The sequence below is a fragment of the Toxorhynchites rutilus genome, chromosome 1 (genome assembly GCF_029784135.1).
Source record: "Toxorhynchites rutilus septentrionalis strain SRP chromosome 1, ASM2978413v1, whole genome shotgun sequence".
Classification (NCBI taxonomy): domain Eukaryota; kingdom Metazoa; phylum Arthropoda; class Insecta; order Diptera; family Culicidae; genus Toxorhynchites; species Toxorhynchites rutilus.
Window position 1 is genome coordinate 45,253,075 of NC_073744.1, and position 20,779 is coordinate 45,273,853.

The 20,779-nt window shown below is 39.0% G+C and overlaps 1 protein-coding gene across 3 annotated transcripts; it reads right to left on the reverse strand.

Annotated features, from left to right (window-relative positions):
- Positions 1–5,723: 5,723 nt before the first annotated feature.
- Positions 5,724–6,397, reverse strand: LOC129761915 (SCP2 sterol-binding domain-containing protein 1-like). 3 transcript variants are annotated; one of them, XM_055759764.1, is made up of 2 exons: positions 6,267–6,397; positions 5,724–6,192 (listed from the first exon to the last, which is right to left on the reverse strand). In XM_055759764.1, the coding sequence occupies exon 2, from the start codon at positions 6,169–6,171 to the stop codon at positions 5,839–5,841; it is 333 nt and encodes a 110-aa protein (XP_055615739.1). In that variant the 5' UTR covers positions 6,172–6,192; positions 6,267–6,397; the 3' UTR covers positions 5,724–5,838. The 3 variants fall into 3 exon arrangements, with proteins under 3 accessions (XP_055615739.1, XP_055615740.1, XP_055615741.1); XM_055759765.1 differs by having other exon boundaries at positions 5,724–6,214; positions 6,267–6,318; XM_055759766.1 differs by having other exon boundaries at positions 6,251–6,275.
- Between the last annotated feature and the right edge of the window lie 14,382 nt (positions 6,398–20,779).

Genomic DNA, 20,779 nt, shown 5'->3' on the forward strand with positions numbered 1-20,779 from the left:
AATAACGGAATATAAAAGTCTGGTTTTCTTAGTAAAATAAAAGTAATGGTTAAATGCACTGTTGAAAGAACATTTCATTCATAATATTATCCATTTTTCCCACATTTTTGACAATTCATGGTTTCCCTGCCATGGATGAATCAAGCCAATTTTCGTAATCTGTTTTGAAGTGTAGCGTATCCCACTGAGGACACCAAAATTCCCATCCAATCGCTTCCAAATAGTTCTTAACCGGCACAGCAACATGAGGCCAAGCGTTGTCATGATGGAACATTCTGTCTACGTGTCCAGCAGCTTTCAACAAGCTTCTCCTTCGACCAAATACAGAACCATGGCGTTCCTGGCTGATTGAACTTTACCTATGATTTTTGTTTTTATACTTCGGTGGTGTCTATGAACTCATGTTCCGTTAACAAAAATAATTCGGTGTTGTAACAACTTCATTCTAAAGCGCTTCAGATAAATTTTCATGTCTCTCGGCTTTTAAATTGATTCCATAATCTGGCAAGCTCAAGTATAATAAAAGAAACCATTTTAGGAAAAAAAAAAGATTTTTTGGACCATCCCCGGAAAACCCCGATTTTCCGGTGATTTTTTGGTCCCAGAGTGTCGATTGTTGACAAAAAAAATTTCGAGATGACAGTAGATCTCGAATTTTCAAACAATTTTAAGACATTTGCCATCAATTTTTTTTTTGAGAACCCCGACTTTCTTTACTCCCTCCCTTGGTGATTTATCGATTTCCAAAGGAACCCAAACTTTGACCGCTTTGCATCACTCTCCCTTAAGTCCGAATGAGCTGAAATTTTGCATATGGTGAAAACTAAGTGAATTGTAAACAACCTTATTACGGCTGCCACCGTGTGTGTAGAATGCCGAAGAGTTCATCCATCGTGACAACTTGGATGAATTCAATGTTTTTATTGTTCCGTCCGCGAAGCGTACGGAAGGGGAAAATAAATGACGTCTTTAGCACTTCCCCTCCTCTTTCGACAAGGAGGTGCGAGGGTATAAAACGAGCCACCCGATTGTGCGGAGTATCAGTTTTCATTCAACCATCGCCCAGCAAACAAGTGAGCAACCAGAGCAACAATCAGTAAATGCAGTAACAGCGAAGGAAATAACCACGGAGGAAGCAGCAGCGGCATTGCAAGAGGAGCAATGACTGTACCATCAATATCAGAAGACTAACAACATCAACAACAGCAGCCGCTTATCGAGCGCATCAGTAGCGAGAGAATCACAAGCAGCGAAAGTGGCGCATTCACATGCGTATCAATGCAATGAGACTATTACCAGTGTAAAAATAGAAAATTTAGTGAATTCAAGAATAAAATGAGGAAAGTGTAAATAGTTATACATCATGTTTCATTCTGCGCTACTCGAAACCTGAATCCACGAAGAGTTTTCTGAAACACATTCCAAAAGAGTTACATGCTCTTTTCAGAACATTGGAGCGGAGCCACAAGGGGCTCCCACCCATTGAACAAGGCGTGAGGAACACAAGGGTTCCTTCCACGCACCGGTTGTCTCCACGAGGGGAGCAACCTTCTAAATACAGTCCACCCCTAGTTCCCAGCAGACGGAACATTTATGAATACCACGAAACTGTCATGTTGTCATGTCGGTCATGTCGGGTCATTATTCGTGATGAATAGCGATGAGTCAAAAAGCGATCAATACGAGAATATTTTGGGCCTGATCACGAACATCACTGTCACATACGCCTCCACTTCACGTACACTTCACTTAATCTTGTTGTGTCTATCATCATTGTCACGGACATTTGCGTGTAGAAATAAACTCCGTGCAGTGAGAGTGTTCATTCCCGTTTATAAGAGACATGTCGGTTGCATAATTTCGGGCGCTTGAACGTTATGTCGGTTGCATAATTTCGGACGTTTGAACGTTATGTATGTTAAATTAATACAGTGTATGAGATAATATTCCATTTTTATAAGCGTATGTTTTAGAATGACAAGTTTGCTATTATACCTCGATGATTCGGTATTTCAATGCCAACTATTCGGACTCATCCCATGATTCATTTGCTTGGTGCGTTAGTTTGCTGAATCAAATGCTGATTCAAAGATGAGGAGGAATACTTGGTTTCTCAGAGTTGTTGAACATATGGGAATGTAACTTTATTATTTTCTCTTTCTATAAATTAGTCTAGAGATAAAATATGACTATTATGTTTAATAATCGACATCTCGCATACTCTTGTTCTTAGCTCTGTCTTACTCGTTTGAAAAGTAAGAAGTATTCTGTATAGGTCAAGGTTAGGTTAGGTTAGTTTTTTTTAAGAACCGTTTCTACAATTTTGATGAATAATAATATCTTCTCTATCTCAGAACAAACCCGAATTTATCCACCTCACGATTAATATAATCTGAGCTACTGAGCTACATATGGGATTCTGAAGTTTAATCCTATTATCCGTGTGATCTGATGTACGGGACATGAGGTTTGATTTAATTATTCAAACAGAAACTGGTGAGTAGCGTCAGTCAGAATCATAATCTTCATATAAAACATCTGATGGGTTTCAAGGAATTTGTCAAAAGCAGAAAGTGATTCAGATTTTTTTAGACGGATATCAACATTTTGGAAAAAGAACTAGAAAAGAATTTAAAAAGAGTATCTTGTATATCTATTACCTAAAAAGAAAAAAAACAAAGGCCTTATTCGTTATAACTATGGTCCTGGTTCGGGTCTTGTCCACCAATTGCGAATGTTTGAATTACAAAAATCAGCTCTGCAATGTTGGAAAAACTTTACAGTCACTATTTTAAATTCAAAATATCAACAAATCAATATTAAGCATCAATCATAATGGTCGTTCTTTCTAATAAGAGATTATTAATTATTGTTTCTTTCAAACTATTCCAGCCTATTCGGGCCAGTGGCCTCCATTACCATTTCATGCTGTTGCTACTCTCTGTTAGTCTAATCCTAAAAAAGAAACAAAATATTTCTATTCATTCAGGACAATCGGAAGTAGACCTTTCGCCATGTTTCAATGGGTCTACGGGAGCTACATTTTTAGTCCTTAATTACATTCCATAGCGCATTTACCGAATCTAAATAAACAAATTTACATCTTCTCGATACGTCAGGATTTCGTTCTATAAATGCCAGCAGGCGGGTAAATTGCTGTTTGTTTATCTTTTCTTTCTTAAAAAGCAAGACAAGATTCAAAACGTTAGTAAAAAAAGCCAAATAAATACGAAATTAAACATATTCCATTCCGCGTGACTAGCTTTCACCATCTAAAACCCAACTGACAAATATACTTGTTTTTCTCCGTGACATGACAGTATCGTGGTATTCATAATAACACCGAGTTCATCACAGATGTCACAACGGATGAACTCTCCTGGATTCTACACACACGGTGGCAGTCGTAATAACGCTGTATATAGTTCACTTCGTTTTCACCGTGAAGTGACGTTCGTGATCATCATCTTTATCATGTCAACCGCCAGCGAAATAAGGCGGTTTTATTTCGCTGGTTTACATTACAAATTCAAATTTGCGAACCCAACACAGTGCGGTAAGATCTATTTTGACTATTTTGAGCGCTACTGTATCCTTGCCGGCTAAGCGAATTGCGAAATGAGCGGAATGAGAGAAATATAAATTGGATTGGCGAGGTGACATCAGTGCTTTGCTTAGTTTTACAAAAAGGGAGTGGGAGAAAGGGGAATATAATTTGTGCTGCATATTTTAAAAGAGGAATCGATTCCTTCACCGGACATTCTTTGTGTGGACACCGACTGGACAACATCGTTGCTGGACGGGCTGGACGGCGAAGGATCGAGTGCCTTTCTCAAGGCAAGAGGGCGGAGGTGGTAGCGCTGGAGTAGAATAGAGTAGAGTTTTCAAAGGGCCTTTCTCAAGGCTAGAGACGAATGAACTGCAAAAGTTTAAAGTCTCTATAATACAATACCTTCCTTCCTTCCTTCACCGGAGATTTTGTTGGGCCGCTGGTTTGCACAGAAAAGGATCATGTTGGTTGGTACATCAACGTTACCGAACACTCCGAGTGATTTCGTGCAGAAGATTCTACACCCAAAATTAATTTTTAGTACATGTTTTGTCATCCCGATTTATTACATTAAATGAGCCTAAAAATAACAGAAAATGTCATGACTATCAAATACTGGTATAGCATTTGAATAAAATATATGGTATAGTCTGATCATATTCCTTGAGGTGACCTCATAACTTTCCAACGAAATCAAATATCGAAAAATCCTTTTATCACAACATTTCTGAGAGCATGGGCTTCCCAAAAAAAATCTATTTTTTGACCATCAATACAGGGGTCACCTCTTAAGTGATATCCGAAGTAAGAAAAAGCTTATTTGAATGATTTTTATGTTTTTTTTGTCGGGAGAGAGCATGTGAATTTAGGAGTGTGTTCGGAATAACCGATCATTCAGTTTTCTTGAATTCGAGCATTGTGTTTTGGTCGAAAGGAGCGTCATAGTGCGGTGCAGCGTTTGTTTTTGCCAACTATTAATGCGATCGTGCTTTGAGCAAACCCCTTCTGTTTTTTTCCTCCAAATCATATTGAAAAACACTGCATATTACCTCAGAAGCGATACTGTGCAAAACTACAAATTAATTATAATTGATGTCCGATTATCGGATTCTGATTGCAGTAGTCTTTCAAATATTTCAAATATCATTCAAATATTTGAGTTATCACCTACAGTATGGGCGGGATAAATGATCCTAAGGGCAAAAAGTGTACTTCAATGAGTTTTAACAAAGAAAATGTGGAGAAACCGTTAAGGAGAAATTTGCGACATTGTAAAAAAGCTGTATGATCTCTATGAAAAGAAGAGAGCCATTCATCGACTCTAACCTTACATTCCGTTGATTGTTGCTCTGTCGTGAAAAGAATAGAGTTCAAATAGCCCTTCCTGTCCAGCCTCGCTAATTTAATTAAGACACTATAGTACGACTGCTGGCAATGATGTTCAATGAGCGTCTAGACAAGAATATGCTTTTACGTGGTGTTGAATGTGAGTCATGAACATTATTTATCTGGATACGTGTATTTCCCTTGTCCATTTCACGGTCCATTGTCACCACCAAGCTTCGATTAGCGGTGAGTGGAGACTCCAGCCTTGGCACTACCTATTTTTTCTTTCGGAAGAAATGCGTTTTGAAAAATATTACCGGAATCAGCTGGAATTGGGCATCTGGCCAGCTGGGGTTTTGAGGTCGCTACACTATCCACCTATTAAAACATTGCATCTGATGTGAATTCTCCCACCAATAAACACATTAACTTGGATTTCATTTGCTGGGATGTTTTGAACCCATTTTGAACCATACACTGGAAATATATTTTTTCTCAGTGCGAAACGCAAAAGAGAGTCTATTCCGCAAAAGAGAGGTTTGCGTTTGCATTTTTGATGTTTATCATACGTAAATACATTGTTTTTTAATTTTAGTAATAAGATCATAGAAGTATCAAATGTAACAGTTTCTCAATTAAAATTTTATCCGTCTACTGTTTAAAGGAAAGATAATCACATTGCGTCAATTACTAAGTATACCGCAAAAATCGAAAAAAAATCATGCAACCATTTAAAAACTCGTTATGAATTAGGCTGATTGTGAATTTGTCAATCATAGCCAAAACGAACTCAATTGTAAGGAAAATTGATTGTTCAAGCCGTGTATTCACATGCACAACAAGGGAATAGTTTCAAAAACAATATTTAATGCGCCAAATTCAAAATGACAGTTGATTCGAAATAAATTACAACAAGTAGGATGACATGAAATCCGCTCTCACGACAGGTACGACTGTTACGTTCACTTCAGCGAGGCAATGAATGGTTCCAGGAGGAAGATCAGCTCAACCTGTCCCTCCACTTCCATTTTATCCTGAGCCATGGCTTCCTTGGCAGGCAGAGCACCGGTTCCGATGGCGAACATGACGTCGTCTTCCATGATCAAAGTGGCCTCGGCATCACCGTCGGACTCTTGCAGTTTGACGTTCTTAAGGTCCAGAATCCAGTTCTTCACCACCTTTCCATCTTGGGTTATTCTGAATTTGTACACCTGTTGAACCTGGCGGTTGGCAGGATCTATCGACTCCAGGCGCTTGGTGATTTTCGCGAAAACTTCGTCGGATTTCAGAGTCATTTTGAAGATGGCTGGCTCACTCTGTGAAAAACGTGAAGATGGTCTTAAGTGAAATTTTAGTACCTCAAAAACAACTAACACAAATCTAAACCTACCGATGCTCAAGGCGGACAACTTGAAACTGATGGCTTCCGTCCGTTCGGCGTTCCTATTTAAACCCAGTGAATTCTACTTTCGTTGCATGTTATCAACGCAGGCGGGTTAATTCGCTAGATTAGTGTACAATACGGACCCACGCATACAGAAGCGTGTCGTGTTTTCATAGTGTATCTCAGCAGTGTTGCCAATATTATCGTTTTAATTGAGTTCGAGTATTTTGACGTAGGACTACGTCTAACCGGAAGATATAGGGGGTGAAATGGAAATCTAGGCACTGAACAAGTAGGAAAAAATGCAAGATTTGGAACGCTTATAACTCGAGCATTTCTCAATAGATCGCAAAGGTTTTTGCATCAATTGATAGGAAATATATCTACGCATCTATCATAACGAATAACATTTCATTTTTCATGAGATAAATAATTGAATAATTGTGAAATATCAAGCATTGTCAAAATGCCCTATGTGCCCATTTTTGATTGGTCCATTTTGTGCTCCTCAAATCGTACCGACCAAAACGGGCAACCAGAGCAGCAGCGAAATAGAATGAAGCACGATTGGGAAGGAAAAAGAAAAAATGAACGAAACGGTCGCAGTCTCACACATGCGTAATTCTCGAGCCAGCCAGTCAGCTTAAAAATCCCCGCTCCGCTGCCGTAACGATCATTCTCATTCAAACCGTACACCACATCGGTTCGCATCACAACACATCAACAAACCAACCCAAGCAGCCATATCTGGACATGGTAAAGGAGGAAAAGTGAAGGGAAAGGCAAAATCCCGCTCCTCGAACCGTGTTGATCTGGAGTTCCCCGCAAGGGTGGCTAGGCCGAGCGCGTTAGTACCAGTGCACCAGTCCACCTAGCCGGCGTTATATAGTTTCGGCCGCCGAAGTGATCGAGTTAGCTGGCAAAGCTGCTCGCGACGATAAGAAAACCCGCATTCGGAACAGAACACATTCGGTTAGGTGGACATCAAGACAACAGGCAGTTGCAGTGAGTGGCGAGTGGCAAACGCAATCGCAAAACGGCAGCTGGTAGCAAAAGAAAAAAGTTTGTTCTTTATACAATTTGCTCTGGTGGCAAATCCAGAACAAGGCGGCATCGAGGGCGTTCGGAATGGTTTTTTTCAAAACCACGAGTACTAAGTTCTATAAATTGGAACCATTCCATAAAACAAGGCGCTTTTCAGGGCCATTAAACCTTCCAAAAAAGAGTTTAGGAAATACAGTTCAATGCTTTCTAAAACATTATCCAAAATAATAATGAAACACAAATTGATTTTTTCATAATTTGTTTGCCAGGATCTGATGAGTATGTGAATTTGGCAGTTGTTCTGAGCTTATTCATAGTTGGGGACTTTCCTGATTATACAATTTTCACCAATTCTTAAATTGTTTCCAGATTGAAAGTACAGTAATTTACAATTAGTTCGACATTTAGCTAATTGGACGGACAAGTAATGCGACTTATTTAGTTGGACATTTTTGTAAACATAGAGATCCAAATTATGACCCCACATTGAAAGTCGACACTGTACCACTGTCATCGCAAATGTTCAATTACAGGTTAAAATCGCCTCCAATGCGACACTGAGTGGTGCTTCGGCACGTCGCATTGAATGTAATTTACTGTTCAACATGTCACAAAGCTGGATGGGAAGAAATTTTCCAACTGTGAAAGCTGTGGCGAGTGGCAAACGCAATAGCTAAACAGGAAGGTTTAACCGAACAAGATGGGAATATCGAGTGATAACAAAAACACAACACCAAAGGTTCTTTTCAGAACCATCAACATATTCATAAAGAGTAAACAGTAAACTAATCCATTTTTCAGGTAGATAGGTAGGTATTCACGTAGAAGAAGAAAATAAAACAATATATTTAAAATATATATTTAACAAAAGCTGTCCCCTTTGTATAGTCCTACGTCACTCCGGTTATGTCCCCGACATTACCCACCCGTCTTTTTAATTCACTAAATTTGGTCGTGGTTGCAGAGCAAAAGCTAATTCCTTCTGTTATAGCGGGTGCAAAATAATGTACGGACAATTTAGCCACGCTGAAACTATTCCAACCAGGGGTTCATCATATGCATTCAAATGCATTCTCTCAGGTGACTGACTCCGATGTGGAGTGTTAAGGAGCGAATGAAATAAATCTGTATTCAGAAGCAATCAAGCCTTTATTTACATCTATCATGAATGGAGCACCAAACGTGAATGATTCTTACAAAAAAAAATCCAATTCATCTAACCATGAATATTGTGTATCATAATCAATAAAATTAAATTAAAATTAAATAAAGCTAACATAAAATCACAAAAGCTTCACGCGTCTCGACTTACCAGCAGCAAATTATCTGAGCACATTATTGAAGTTTATTAACTTAGAGTTAGCACATTCACTTTCAATTGACTGCAAAGCTAACCCATTTAACACGTTGAGCCCTGTGCTGGGCCCTAGGGACTGACATTGAGCTTTTCGTTAGAAAAACGTTAATCACTGGAACTGACAGTTGCTAAAAAAGAAAAAAAGAAAAGTACATAGTTCGTTTTCGGATGTTTCAGAATATGTGACCCTTTCCTAGTCGAATTTCTGACTATTTTCTATTTATACATATTATATTTATGCATATTTTTGGTAGCGGGGCCGACACTGGTATTGTAGAGATGCTCTTGATGCGGACTGAATGGAAAGCGCAGCAAGAATAATCCAGGGCTCAACGTTGTTCAATTAATTTCGGTTTGGAGAAGCTTCTTCCACAACATATAGAGTAGTGCGGGGGAAAGGTGCGCACGGGGCAAAAGTGCGCATTGGCCTTTTTGAAGCAAACGAGCATAAAATTTCGACAACAGTGTATTCGTTTGATACATTATTACACCAGCAGCTCACACATATAAACAAGATACATTTCATGAAAGTGGCAAAAAGTTATGAGGTAAAAAGAGTTTTGCGATGTTTTGATCTATTTTTTCAGTTTTGGAGATGATGATTAACTTACCTAAAATAACTGGGATGTTCTAAACTACACTCTCAAAGAAACCTTCATTCTATAGTAAATGATAGTGTGTATTCGCTTTTGTGAAAAAGTTCAAGAGCTTTTTTTTAAAAAATTCGAAACGAAGCAACAGCGCTCCAAGGCAAAGCGTCGGAATCTTCAGAACCGAATCCAAGATGAGGAAGGAAAATAAACAATTACTTAAAAAATGTTCAAAATGAATTCAATAACGCTTATGTTTCGTTTATGTTTATGTTTTAACAATGAACTTCAAATAAATATTGTTTTATTTTCAACAATGAGTTTCAAATAAATCAAGTGAAGGTATTGTATGTATTTATAAACTTGATCTATATCAACAAAAATGATTTGGTGTCCGTTCCACACGATCTAACTCTAGAACGGAGCAACGGATTTAATCAGTCAGTATCACCATTGATGCGTCTTAGTCTGCATCAGGTTTATATGCCAAAAAATGAAATTATATACCGCGAGTATAGATTATGTATTATTATTATAGAAATAATTTCTGTGGGAACTTGAGTGTTCGAAATGATTAATATCAAAAGAATTGTTTTTCAAATGTTGGATATCTTCAGATATCTTATATTGTCAGTCCCTTCCCTCCCAAAAATTTCCACGTGGTATGTTCGTTATGGTCCCACTCATCTCCACCCATAAAACATCATACAGCAGACACCTCCCCTCCCCTCCTCCCCACTGGATGGTGCCGACACACTCTGGTAATGATGCTTCTTCCGCTGGTAATGGTAAAGCATTTATTTTTGTTACAAGTTAGTACAGGTTAGAAGTACAATTCAATAAGTGCACACTTTTGCCCCGTACGGTGCGCACCTTTGCCCCCACTATGGGGCAAAAGTACGCATTTGCCATTTGGTATTAAAATAGGTTTTTGTCTAACTACAAACAAAACTCGAGAAATTCTTGTACTACGCTTCAAAGGTAATATATATAGTTACAATTTGGTAAGCAAACTGAATTTCATTTGCTTTTATTTCAAGAGTTATTAGACGACAACATTAGGAAATTATACTTCCCGATGAACTATAACACATCCAATGCAATCCAATGATTTGCATCGTTGGCTGCTATTTTCAGCGGCCTTCAAATGTTTATGGAATCTTGGTGTCGGTAGCTCGCTATCCGAAACTTCGTCGTACAAAATTGCCAGATTAAGTGCAATGTACTACGCGAAAAAGGGCGATATTCCTGCAGCAATTCAATTCAACTGAACGAAGGATGGCAGGAAAACAGAAAAACCACTGAAACACTGTTTTCCAAATACAGAAGGAAGCCATTTCTCCGTCGAATTGTGGTGGCTGACTATGAAAAGTAAATTTATTTCGTATATTCGTATATCGTATATCGTATATCGTGTAAATTTATATCGTATATATATATATATATATATATATATATATATATATATATATATATATATATCAACTCCGTGTTTGGTGGGATTGTCTTTCGTCCAGTGGGAGACGGGTTTGATCTACTATGAGATACTCAAACCTGGCGAAACCGTTACGATACCACATGGAATCAAGCCTTGGGTGAAAAATGACCAGGCACCAAAAAAGGTAACACAAAGTGATTTTGTTGCATGATAACGCTCCATCAACCTCTACAAAACAAATCAAGGAAACGATTGAATAATTTGTTCGGGAAGTTATTTCACATGCGGCTCACTCACCAGACTGAGCAGCGCTTCGCTTGTTACGAGAAGTTGGGAATATAGCTTGATGAATGATTGGCTTCTAAAGAGGAACAATTCTTTAGGCGTGCTATCCACAAACTGCCAGAGATCGATAAAAAATACTTTGAATTAGGTAGAGTTCTTCATGTTGATGCAATAAACGGGTGTTTCTTTAAAATAAAATCGGTTCCATACTCATACACCCAGTGAGTAATGGATTTCGATTTTTCCATGGGAAAGAACAATTTGGAGTGGTATATAGGGAAGACGCCGGTTGACAAGCATTGTGTAGATCAATATGCATGCTGAACACTCTTAGAAAATTTCAGGAGGCATGGTAGAGGCGAATGAACTGCAAAGTTTAAAGCCTCTCTGATACAAACAAGGAAGGAAGGAGACATAGAAAATGTGCATGTTACGGAAACGAATAACGGGACGTGGACGTCAATCCATGGAGCAACGCTTGCCAAGTCGTGATGGCGGAGCTCTTTGGCCCAATGACACCCGCCGAAATGTGTCCTGATAAGCTAGTTGTGAAAACATTCAAAATGAAGAAAGCACCTGGCCCAGATGAAATCTCTCCAAGGAAGACGCCTGTTCCGGCCAGAGCCAACGAGGAACTTAAATTAAAAGAAAAGAAATCCACAATTTATTATTCACATTATTATTCACTGGTTTACAAAAAAATACACTCGGACTCGTTGAATGAGTTGTTATTAAGGGTATTATTTCAAAAACAATCAACTTAGCTCAACAAGTCTACAGAACTCGAGAAATAATCAAGCAAGTGGAACGAAAATTGACACGTAGAGGTCTTAGGGGACAATAAACGTTCTCCAAGAGGGTGGCTGCCATACAAACAAAACACAAATATCTGCATAACTCGAGAATTAATAGAGCAAATGGAACCAACATTGGAATATGAGGATTTAAGAGTACAAGAAATGTAATGTAAATCCTCTGGAAGAAGGACATTTTTCAACCAACCATATTAACAACTAAATATTACAATTGAAAGTTTTCGGAAAACTCTAATGGAAAATGGGAAAATTCGTAAAATTGAATTCCCAAATGTTCTACAATTAGGGGAAGGCCGGGAAAGATGGACACCTATGTATGATTGATAAATTACATTTTTATTTTAAATTTTAATGATGTACAATTTTAATGATGTTGAAGTATTTAACTCGTTGTGGTCGTTTGTCTGCTCTCAGCCACCACAGCAAGAAACCATGCTAATCTTATATTTTACTCAATCGCACAATTTCATATATAACATGTTATTTTATTACCTCTTTCATTTGTGGAAACTGTATAAATATTGACAATGGTTGAATCAAAAATGGAAATTCGAGAGCACAATCAAAAACAAGTTGAAAAATACATGGTTCCTGCATGTGAGAATTACCTTGGAAAGCCCGGAAGTAAAATATGCCTGATTTATTTTTGAGTTTTAGGTTACATTGTCATCATTTGCTTAGCTCAAAAACAAAATCCAGATGTCTCACTGATCGTTTGAGTTTTGCGTTAGATCGCCAATAGAGTATTGATGTTTAAACGTGAAAGAAAACCTGAAAACTGAGAAAAAAAACTCTTTTTTATTTACGAGAAAAAAAGCTTTAATTTGCAATATCTTAACTATGTATTTTTTATTATTATTTTCTTTTTAATATAAAATAGAAGTCATGTAGAAAATTGAAAAAATTAGTCCAAGATGGTAAAACCAATAAGAGTACCGGTAAGTTTCTTGGTTTTTTTTTTTCAAAATATAATAAATAAGGCATTAATTTATTCTGCAAAAAATGGTTACGAATTTAAAGTTCAAATTATTGTCCATCGCTAATCACAACTTTTTCTCATCTTTCTGGCAATTCACGGATCCCTTTACGGAAATAATCGGCCGATTTGTCGGCTAACCACGAATCGATCAAATTTTTGACTTCATCAAAATTGGAAAAGTGCTGGTCAACCAGGTCATGTTGCATCGATCGAAAAAGGTAGTGATCGGACAGAGCAATGTCTGGAGAATACGGCGGATGGGATAGGACCTCCCATTTCAGCGTTTCCAAGTATGTTTTGATCGCTTTCGCGACATGCGGCCGAGCATTGTCGTGCTGCAAAATAACTTTAGCGTGTCTTTGCTCGTATTGTGGTCGTTTTTCCTTCAATGCACGGCTCAAACGCATCAATTGTCGTCGGTAGAGGTCCCCCATAATGTTTCATTCGGTTTTAGCAGCTCATAGTACATAACGGTTGTGTCCCATTCACCCGAAACACGTTTATCCGAACCACATTTACCCGAATGTAACCCATACCCGAATGACATTCCCCGAACGTAACACATACCCGAATGCAACATATACCCGAATGAACATATACCCGAATGCAACGTTTACCCGAATGCGACATTTACCCGAATGGGATGTATACCCGAATGAAGAAGGAAAAATTCCGACAAATCAGTTTATGAGTTTTGTCGAGTCTGATGTTAGGAAGTTACGAAGTAAACTAAGAAATTGTAATGAGGAAATTCGAAAAAGATGTTCAAGACTTCGCTGTGTCATTTTTAGAAATTAGTGTAGGCACAATTGGCATGCTGTCTTCTTTCCTTTCCGTATTGCTCTTTAAGACCAAGAGATCATTCAGAAATGGGCATGGGTTATCCGATCTATAAACTTTTACTTAGTCGCGGCAATACATACACACACTCTTTACAGATAAACGGGCCAAGGTTGTGCAGTCCACTGATCATTCAACAAGAGCCAAAGGTTGTACCGCTCATGACAACTCTACACGAGCTGATGTTTGCGCCGGCTAGTGACCATTATATCCTGGATTCCTCGAGTCGAGAAGACGCACCACGCTAGATATGGGGTACAAAAAAAATATAGGAGACGATCCTTTAGTCAGGATTTTATTTAGAAAGGATTTTATTCAATGCCAATATTTCTCGAATTGTACTTCCCACGAAAACTACTTTTTGAATGGAAATGAAAGTATGAGACAAATATGATCTTTATATAACACTGATCAGAATTAAATATACAAATACAAATACAAATATAGTATAATTTGTGTATTATTTGAATATATCCTTCTTTGGGTAAGTGTCGCTTTCGGGTAGATGTTACATTCGGGTAATTGTTACATTAGGGTAGCTGTCGCATTCAGGTAAATGTTACATTCGGGTAAATGTTACATTCGGGTAATTGTTGCATTCGGGTAAATGTCGCATTCGGGTAAGCGTCAATTCGGGTAGATGTTACATTCGGGTAGCTGTCGCTTTCGGGTATTTGTTACATTCGGGTGAGTGGAATTCGGGTGAATGTCTTTCGGGTAACTGTCATTCGGGTGAGTGGGTTTCGGGTAAATGTGACACAATCGTACATAACACCCAGCTGGTCCCACCAAATAGACAGCATAGCCTTCTGGCCGTGAATATTCCGCGCGGCCGTCGATGTTGATGCATGGCTGGGGTATCCATACGTTGCCCGACATTTAGGATTGTCGTAATGGACCCACTTTTCATCGCCAGTAACGGTTCGATGCAAAAAAAACCTTTATTTTATGCCGTTGGAGCAGTTGTTCGCACGTGAAAAACGGCGTTCGACGTCTCGTGGCTTCAACTCATACGACGTCCAATGTTCTATCTTTCGGATCATTCCCATTGCTTTAAAACGATCGGATATGGTTTGCTGAGCTATTCCAAGTGTATCTGAAAGTTTTTGTTGCGTTTGTGACGGATCTTGATCGAGTAAAGCCTCCAATTCTTAATCTTCAAACTTTTTTTGCGATCCGGAACGTTCTTCGTGTTCCAAGTCAAAATTACCACTTTTAAACAGTGCAAACCACGTCTGACACGTTCGCTCAATTGAACATGGTCACCATAAACTTCCACCAAAATGTGATGACTTTTCTTCATATTGAAGAAATGAAGTAACACTCCTCGCAAAAAACACTCTCGTTGGTACGAAATTCGACATTATCGAAGTGGCAATAAACTATGTTGTTTACGCTTCAACTCTTTGACATATACTGAAAAAGACGCGCAATGACGGTAGCTTTCCAACGAATGTCTGGAAATTTGATTCACTGGAATAATAATCAAGTCATGCCATCTGTTGTAAAACCGAAGAAACTTACCGGTACACCTAACATAAGAGTTTTTGTTTGGAAGTTTATAGTGAATGGAATGTTTGAAAATATTGATAAAAAAAAATCCATTTTGGGCGGGACGAAGTTTGCCGGGTACCATATGAATAGGGAACGTAATTTGCACGTCTTCATTCGTTAATAAAGCTATCTTCTATCTCCAACGGAAAGTGAAATTCCGCACATTCAGAAGTCCAATACCAATATGCATGCTGTACACTCTTAGAAAACCTCAGGAGAGAATCATCCTCAACAGGCTTATGGAATGCGTTTGTATTTCGGAAAAGGAGATCTGTGGTAGACACCATTCGCATAGTGGTCGAAACAGCAAGCAAAGTATTCAAACAGAAGGGTAGAGGAAACCGATACTGTGCGTTGACAACGATCGACGTTAAGAACAAGTTCAATAGTGCCAGCTGGAAGGCTATCACTGGTCTAAAAGACTTAACCTACAACATCAAGTCTCATTGAGTAGCGAATCGATTGGGTCAATGACTATATTATTGGGACCAGGGCTCGGCAAAGTCATATTCAATTGAGGATTGTCAGGGGACTATGAAGTATTGTGGATTGAAGTCAGGTTGAATGAAGAGGCAGATTTGTAGTCATTTGTCACGTCAATCAGAATAACCATTTGCTAGAATAGTTCACCAGTTATCCTCGCTTTTAACGCCCGTCAATTCATTTCTAGTCAATTCAAGGCATATTGACGGCGAATGCCGAAGAAGTCCTATTCGAAGCGAAGCGACTGAGAGGAACGCTTGGCAGAGAAAAAATGCTCGATCCGTAACCAACTGAAGAGTTTGAATTTAGTCCACTTTTTTGAAAAATGAAACATAGGTTAAAAGGTTAATAATGCGGTCGTGTTTAGACACCATCATTATAATTCTTCAATGAACTTTAAATGAGTTAGGTGTATTTAGAATGTAGACTGATCTCAAAGATGAACTAATTTTGTTTTGTTTCAATAAATCGAACCTCACGAAAACATCCTATAGAACTTGCCAACTGGCAACCCTCACTATACTCTGACGAATCTACACGAGTGAATGCAATTTGTATTTGTGGTCTTGATTATCCACATTGAATTATATAATTGAATGCGTCTCTCGTCTTTTGCGCCGACTACTGGTCAATGGAGCCGGTGCGTTGACGCATATGCATACATGTGAGAACCCACGCGATGGTACCTATTTCCGTTTTTGTGTTTCGTCTCGGGAAGCATGATGGTATATCCAATCGGATGATATGCTCAACCAAACGAATGCTTTTGCGTTTATTAGTTCGCGTGAAAATATGATGTCTCTGAAAGGCTTCTGGAGTGTACGAGTGAAGTTCGTTTCGGGATAAGGTGGTGCAATTTTGGAACGAAATCAGGATTCCATGTGTTTATCAGTTTGCAAGCCACCGCAACAGAGATGTATATTTGAAACGAAAGTACACGCGATTAATCCATTTTGGTGGTCTTATCAGGTGGTGAAGATTATAGAACAGCATTTCTTATTTTTGCATGTGTTGCGAATACGAACCTTTATCGTATCGAATTGATTATGATATCATACATGGACGATGACACGAACTGATACAAAAATCTTGGTTGCATTTTGGGTTTAGACATTCGCAGTATGAACATGCTATTAGATGTGATTCATATACAAAACTCCGGATACTGCTGACCTTCGCTCCAGACAGCTGCGATAAGACAAAATATTATGTATGAACAGTTAATCAATCTCAAAAATAAGATATAACTCGTACTAAGACACAGACGAATGGACGGCCAAATAAGTTTCAACAGGCATTTATGTTGCAATAAAGAAAGTAACAAAAAGGTTGTCGCAGAACACAAAGTTCTGCACTTGTAGAAATGAAAATTTCAGATTGAAAGGAATGCTAAAAGCAAGCACAAAAAATACGCAGATAATCATATTAACCAAACAGATGTTTTTGAAGTACGAATAGAATATATTTGCCGATGGATAATGGTCGAATCATTAGTACGATTTAAACACTCAACAATCGGTATGATTCCTGCTCCTTCAAACGTCAAACAATATATATCATGGCGCCGACATCTTATTTGGGATAAACTTTTTTGATATAAAAAGCTAATGTTTAAGGGAAAACGCTTGTGAAATAAATGAAAGTCAATGGTTACCGTTGTGTTCATAGATTATGAACTACTTGCAATGGCGTCGAGTGAAGCTTTCGCACCTGGGGCGGAATAGTCAATTTGCACCCTCACTCCCCCGCCGAAAAAGAAGAATCGATCATATATGAAAAAGCTGCACGAGGAGCGCATTGTGACACGTCCTACTAAAATTAAATTTAAAAAAAAACTCGATATATCAATATTTAATAGAATTTTCTTTCTTTTAATCACAAAAATGGTAACAACAAATGATAACGTGCTCGGTAAAAAAAGATGAATTTCAAATTAAATGTTCTCCGCATCAGAAGATTCTGTCCTTTGTCCTTCAATGAACACGAAAAAGTAACTCATATTGAAACACAATGTATATAATTTTCAGACATTTTATAGTTATTGAAAATTTGATTGAATATTTTATTATATCTTGTTCAGACAGAGTGGACCAAGTGTCAGAGAGTGAGAAATTGTAATTACCAAATTTTTCATGGTCAATTTCAAATCCAACCATGGTTTTTCATTGACTGCCGGTATTCTTTATTAAAAACTCGCTAACCCGTTTGTTGTTGAAACATATTTTTTTCAAGAAAATTAAGAATTGTGCTTGAAAATACATACTAATCGATTATTGCTGGTAAGTAGAATATTGTTTCAAGCCATTAAACTTAGTCCAGTCTGACTGAACTCCGAGGTCATCAAATATGCCTTAAAAATGATCTACCAAAAAAAACTAGACCAAAATCACCTAGAAGCGCTTGTAATTTTTCCCATTTTTTCATGTCTAAAATAGCTTCCGCCATTCGGAATGACAAATTCGGATTACGTAAAAAAAAATACGCTTAATAGGAACGGTCAAGGCTATGGTATGGGGCTAAGGTATGGGGACGGCGCCAACGAAGAAGTGACCCATACCTTCTACATGGACGATATCAAGGTCTACGCTGATTCACGTCAGCGTCTAGGTGTAGCTATCCGGGTTGTCGAAGAAATAAGCAAGGGCATCTGCATGGGGTTCGGCCTCGACAACTTACCGAATCCGGAGGCTACAAGGTCTATGACGGCGACTTTATAAGAGACATGGTTCGTGGCGAATCCTATAAATATCTTGGATTCCGACAACTCACCGGGTTTCACCACTCCGATATCAAGACGGAGCTGCGAGACAAGTTCTTGAGTCGAGTGAACTGTGTCCTGAGGACTTTCCTCAACGCGGGGAACAAGGTACGCGCGATCAACACATTCGCGGTTCCCCTGCTGCCCTTCAGTTTTGGTGTAGTCAAATGGAGCAAAACCGACCTAGAAGACTTTGAAATGGGGTGAGGAAAGCATTCAAAGAGGCCGGAATGCACCATCCTCAATCGGCACCGGAGAGAGTTTCACTACAATGCAAAGAAGGGGGACTTGGAATCGTCGACATATCGGCACTGTGAGTTGCCCAGGTACGACAACTGCGCGAGTACTTCGTAGAACGCGCCAACCAAAACGCGCTATACCGGGCTATCTGCGCCGCTGACAGAGGATACAGCGTTCTGCACTTGGCGCAAGCGGAGTACCAACTCAACTGCAATCTGCAGACAGTGGAGGAGAAGATTGCAGCTTGGAAGCAGATGACAGTGCATGTTACCACCTCCATCAACTGGACCGGCATCACGTCAACAAGGCCGCATATAATCTGTGGTGAACTCTCTTCAGTAGTAGAAGCCGACATGATAGCCTTCCAGGACAGGATAATGCAGACGAGAAACTGCAGGCGGTATGTCTGGCGTCAAGATGTTGATGACATTTTCCGGATGTGCCATCAACCAGGTGAAAACAAAGTGCACTTTATGGGAGGCTGTCCCGTTTTGGCCAACACAGCCTACACCGAGCGCCACAACAACGTGGCCCGTATTGTTCACCGACAACTGGCGCTGCAATGTGCTCTACTGGAAGACAACGTACCAAACTACCGGTATCTGCCTGCACCTGTCCTGGAAAATGACCGTTTCAAGCTGTATTGGGATCGCACTGTTCTGACCGACCTCTCGATCCACCACAACCGCCCAGATATAATGGTTTACGACAAGAGCGACCGCAAAGTCACCATCATCGATGTCGCTATTCCACTGAACCAGAATCTGGAGGAGACCCACGGTCGCAAAATTTGCAAGTTCCGACCATTGGTCGTGGAGCTCTTGGAACTGTGGGGGCTAAGAGAGGTCCCAAGAATTGTTCCAGTCGTTCTCTCTGGAACTGGAATTGTTCCGAAGACACTTCTGGAACTGGAATTGTTCCGAAGACACTTCTGGGAGCGCTAAAGGTGTTGAACATGGAGATGGAATTAGTCCAAAAGTCGGTCATCCTTAGCACCTGCGCGATTGTCCGACAATCCCTCGGTCAGGACTGAAAAGCACGAGCATGCAGATACGTGCATTCCGCAGAGCCTAGTTTCCCTTTGGCATTCAGAAGCCCGGAGGCAGGGGAATATTCTAGCTAGGTTCGCCTAGATAAGAAGTGAGACAAGCCTGCAAAAAAAAAACATTCACGTAACGAAGAATACCCCAAAAAATTACTCGATATCAATGAGAACCTTATTTTCTGCAGACAAAAATTTACATTGAGCTGCTCTTCGTAGATTACTTTCATTTACAATTTTAGCAGAAAGCCAACTAGGTGCACACAGTAAGTATCAAAGGCATTGATACGGGGGAGTTGGGATCCTTTGCCTAGTTCTCACGGCCCGTTAATTTTAGAGGCGAATGAACTGGAAAGTTTAAAGCCTCTTTAAAACAAAGAAGAAGAAGAAGGCCCGTTGAAGGGTTAACCCTTCATAAGGCCGTGGAAAGTAGTCAATGAATCGACTCCAGAGAACATAATCCTTACATGATATATAACACATATTTACCTTTGAAAAATTTTAACTATTGAAACAGTTGATATAATTGGTGGCAATATAGTTGCCACGGCCCGTTAACCTCAAAAAGGTTGCGTTGTAAATTCCCTTCATTGCGCCTTTGGTTATGCAAAATCAAAACAATATTTCTAGTGCAGCGAAGAACCCTATTTTTATATAAAGTTTCAAAGAATAAAAGAAAAATTTGAATTTTTCATCAAATACACCATTTACTTTAATGAAAAAAATGCATGATTTCACACAGTAGATCCTATACTTACGTTTACAGTGAAAAACTTTTCAACTTGTTGCATTTTCAACGAATTAGAACAGAATTTTCTGCCGACGTTCAAAAAATTCCTAATTAATATTGTACATTTTTTTTTGCATTTTTAGCAAATTGGTATTGCCAGATACCTTTAGAAGGTTTTGGCTGAATAAAATATTGAAATAATATTCCAAGTGCAGCGAATAGAATATTTTTTGTTGGTGGTATTATAGTAGGGTTGGGCGGGGCTAGTTGGTCATTTTTGAATAAATTTGGCTATAACTTCGTAGTACGAAGTTTTGCGTTAGAATGTTATGTACCACAATGAAGCTTACCTTTTACCCTTTCA

Bases quoted from the DNA above. Each gene is read 5' to 3' on its own strand.
- LOC129761915 (XM_055759764.1), bottom strand. From the start codon at position 6,171: ATGACTCTGAAATCCGACGAAGTTTTCGCGAAAATCACCAAGCGCCTG.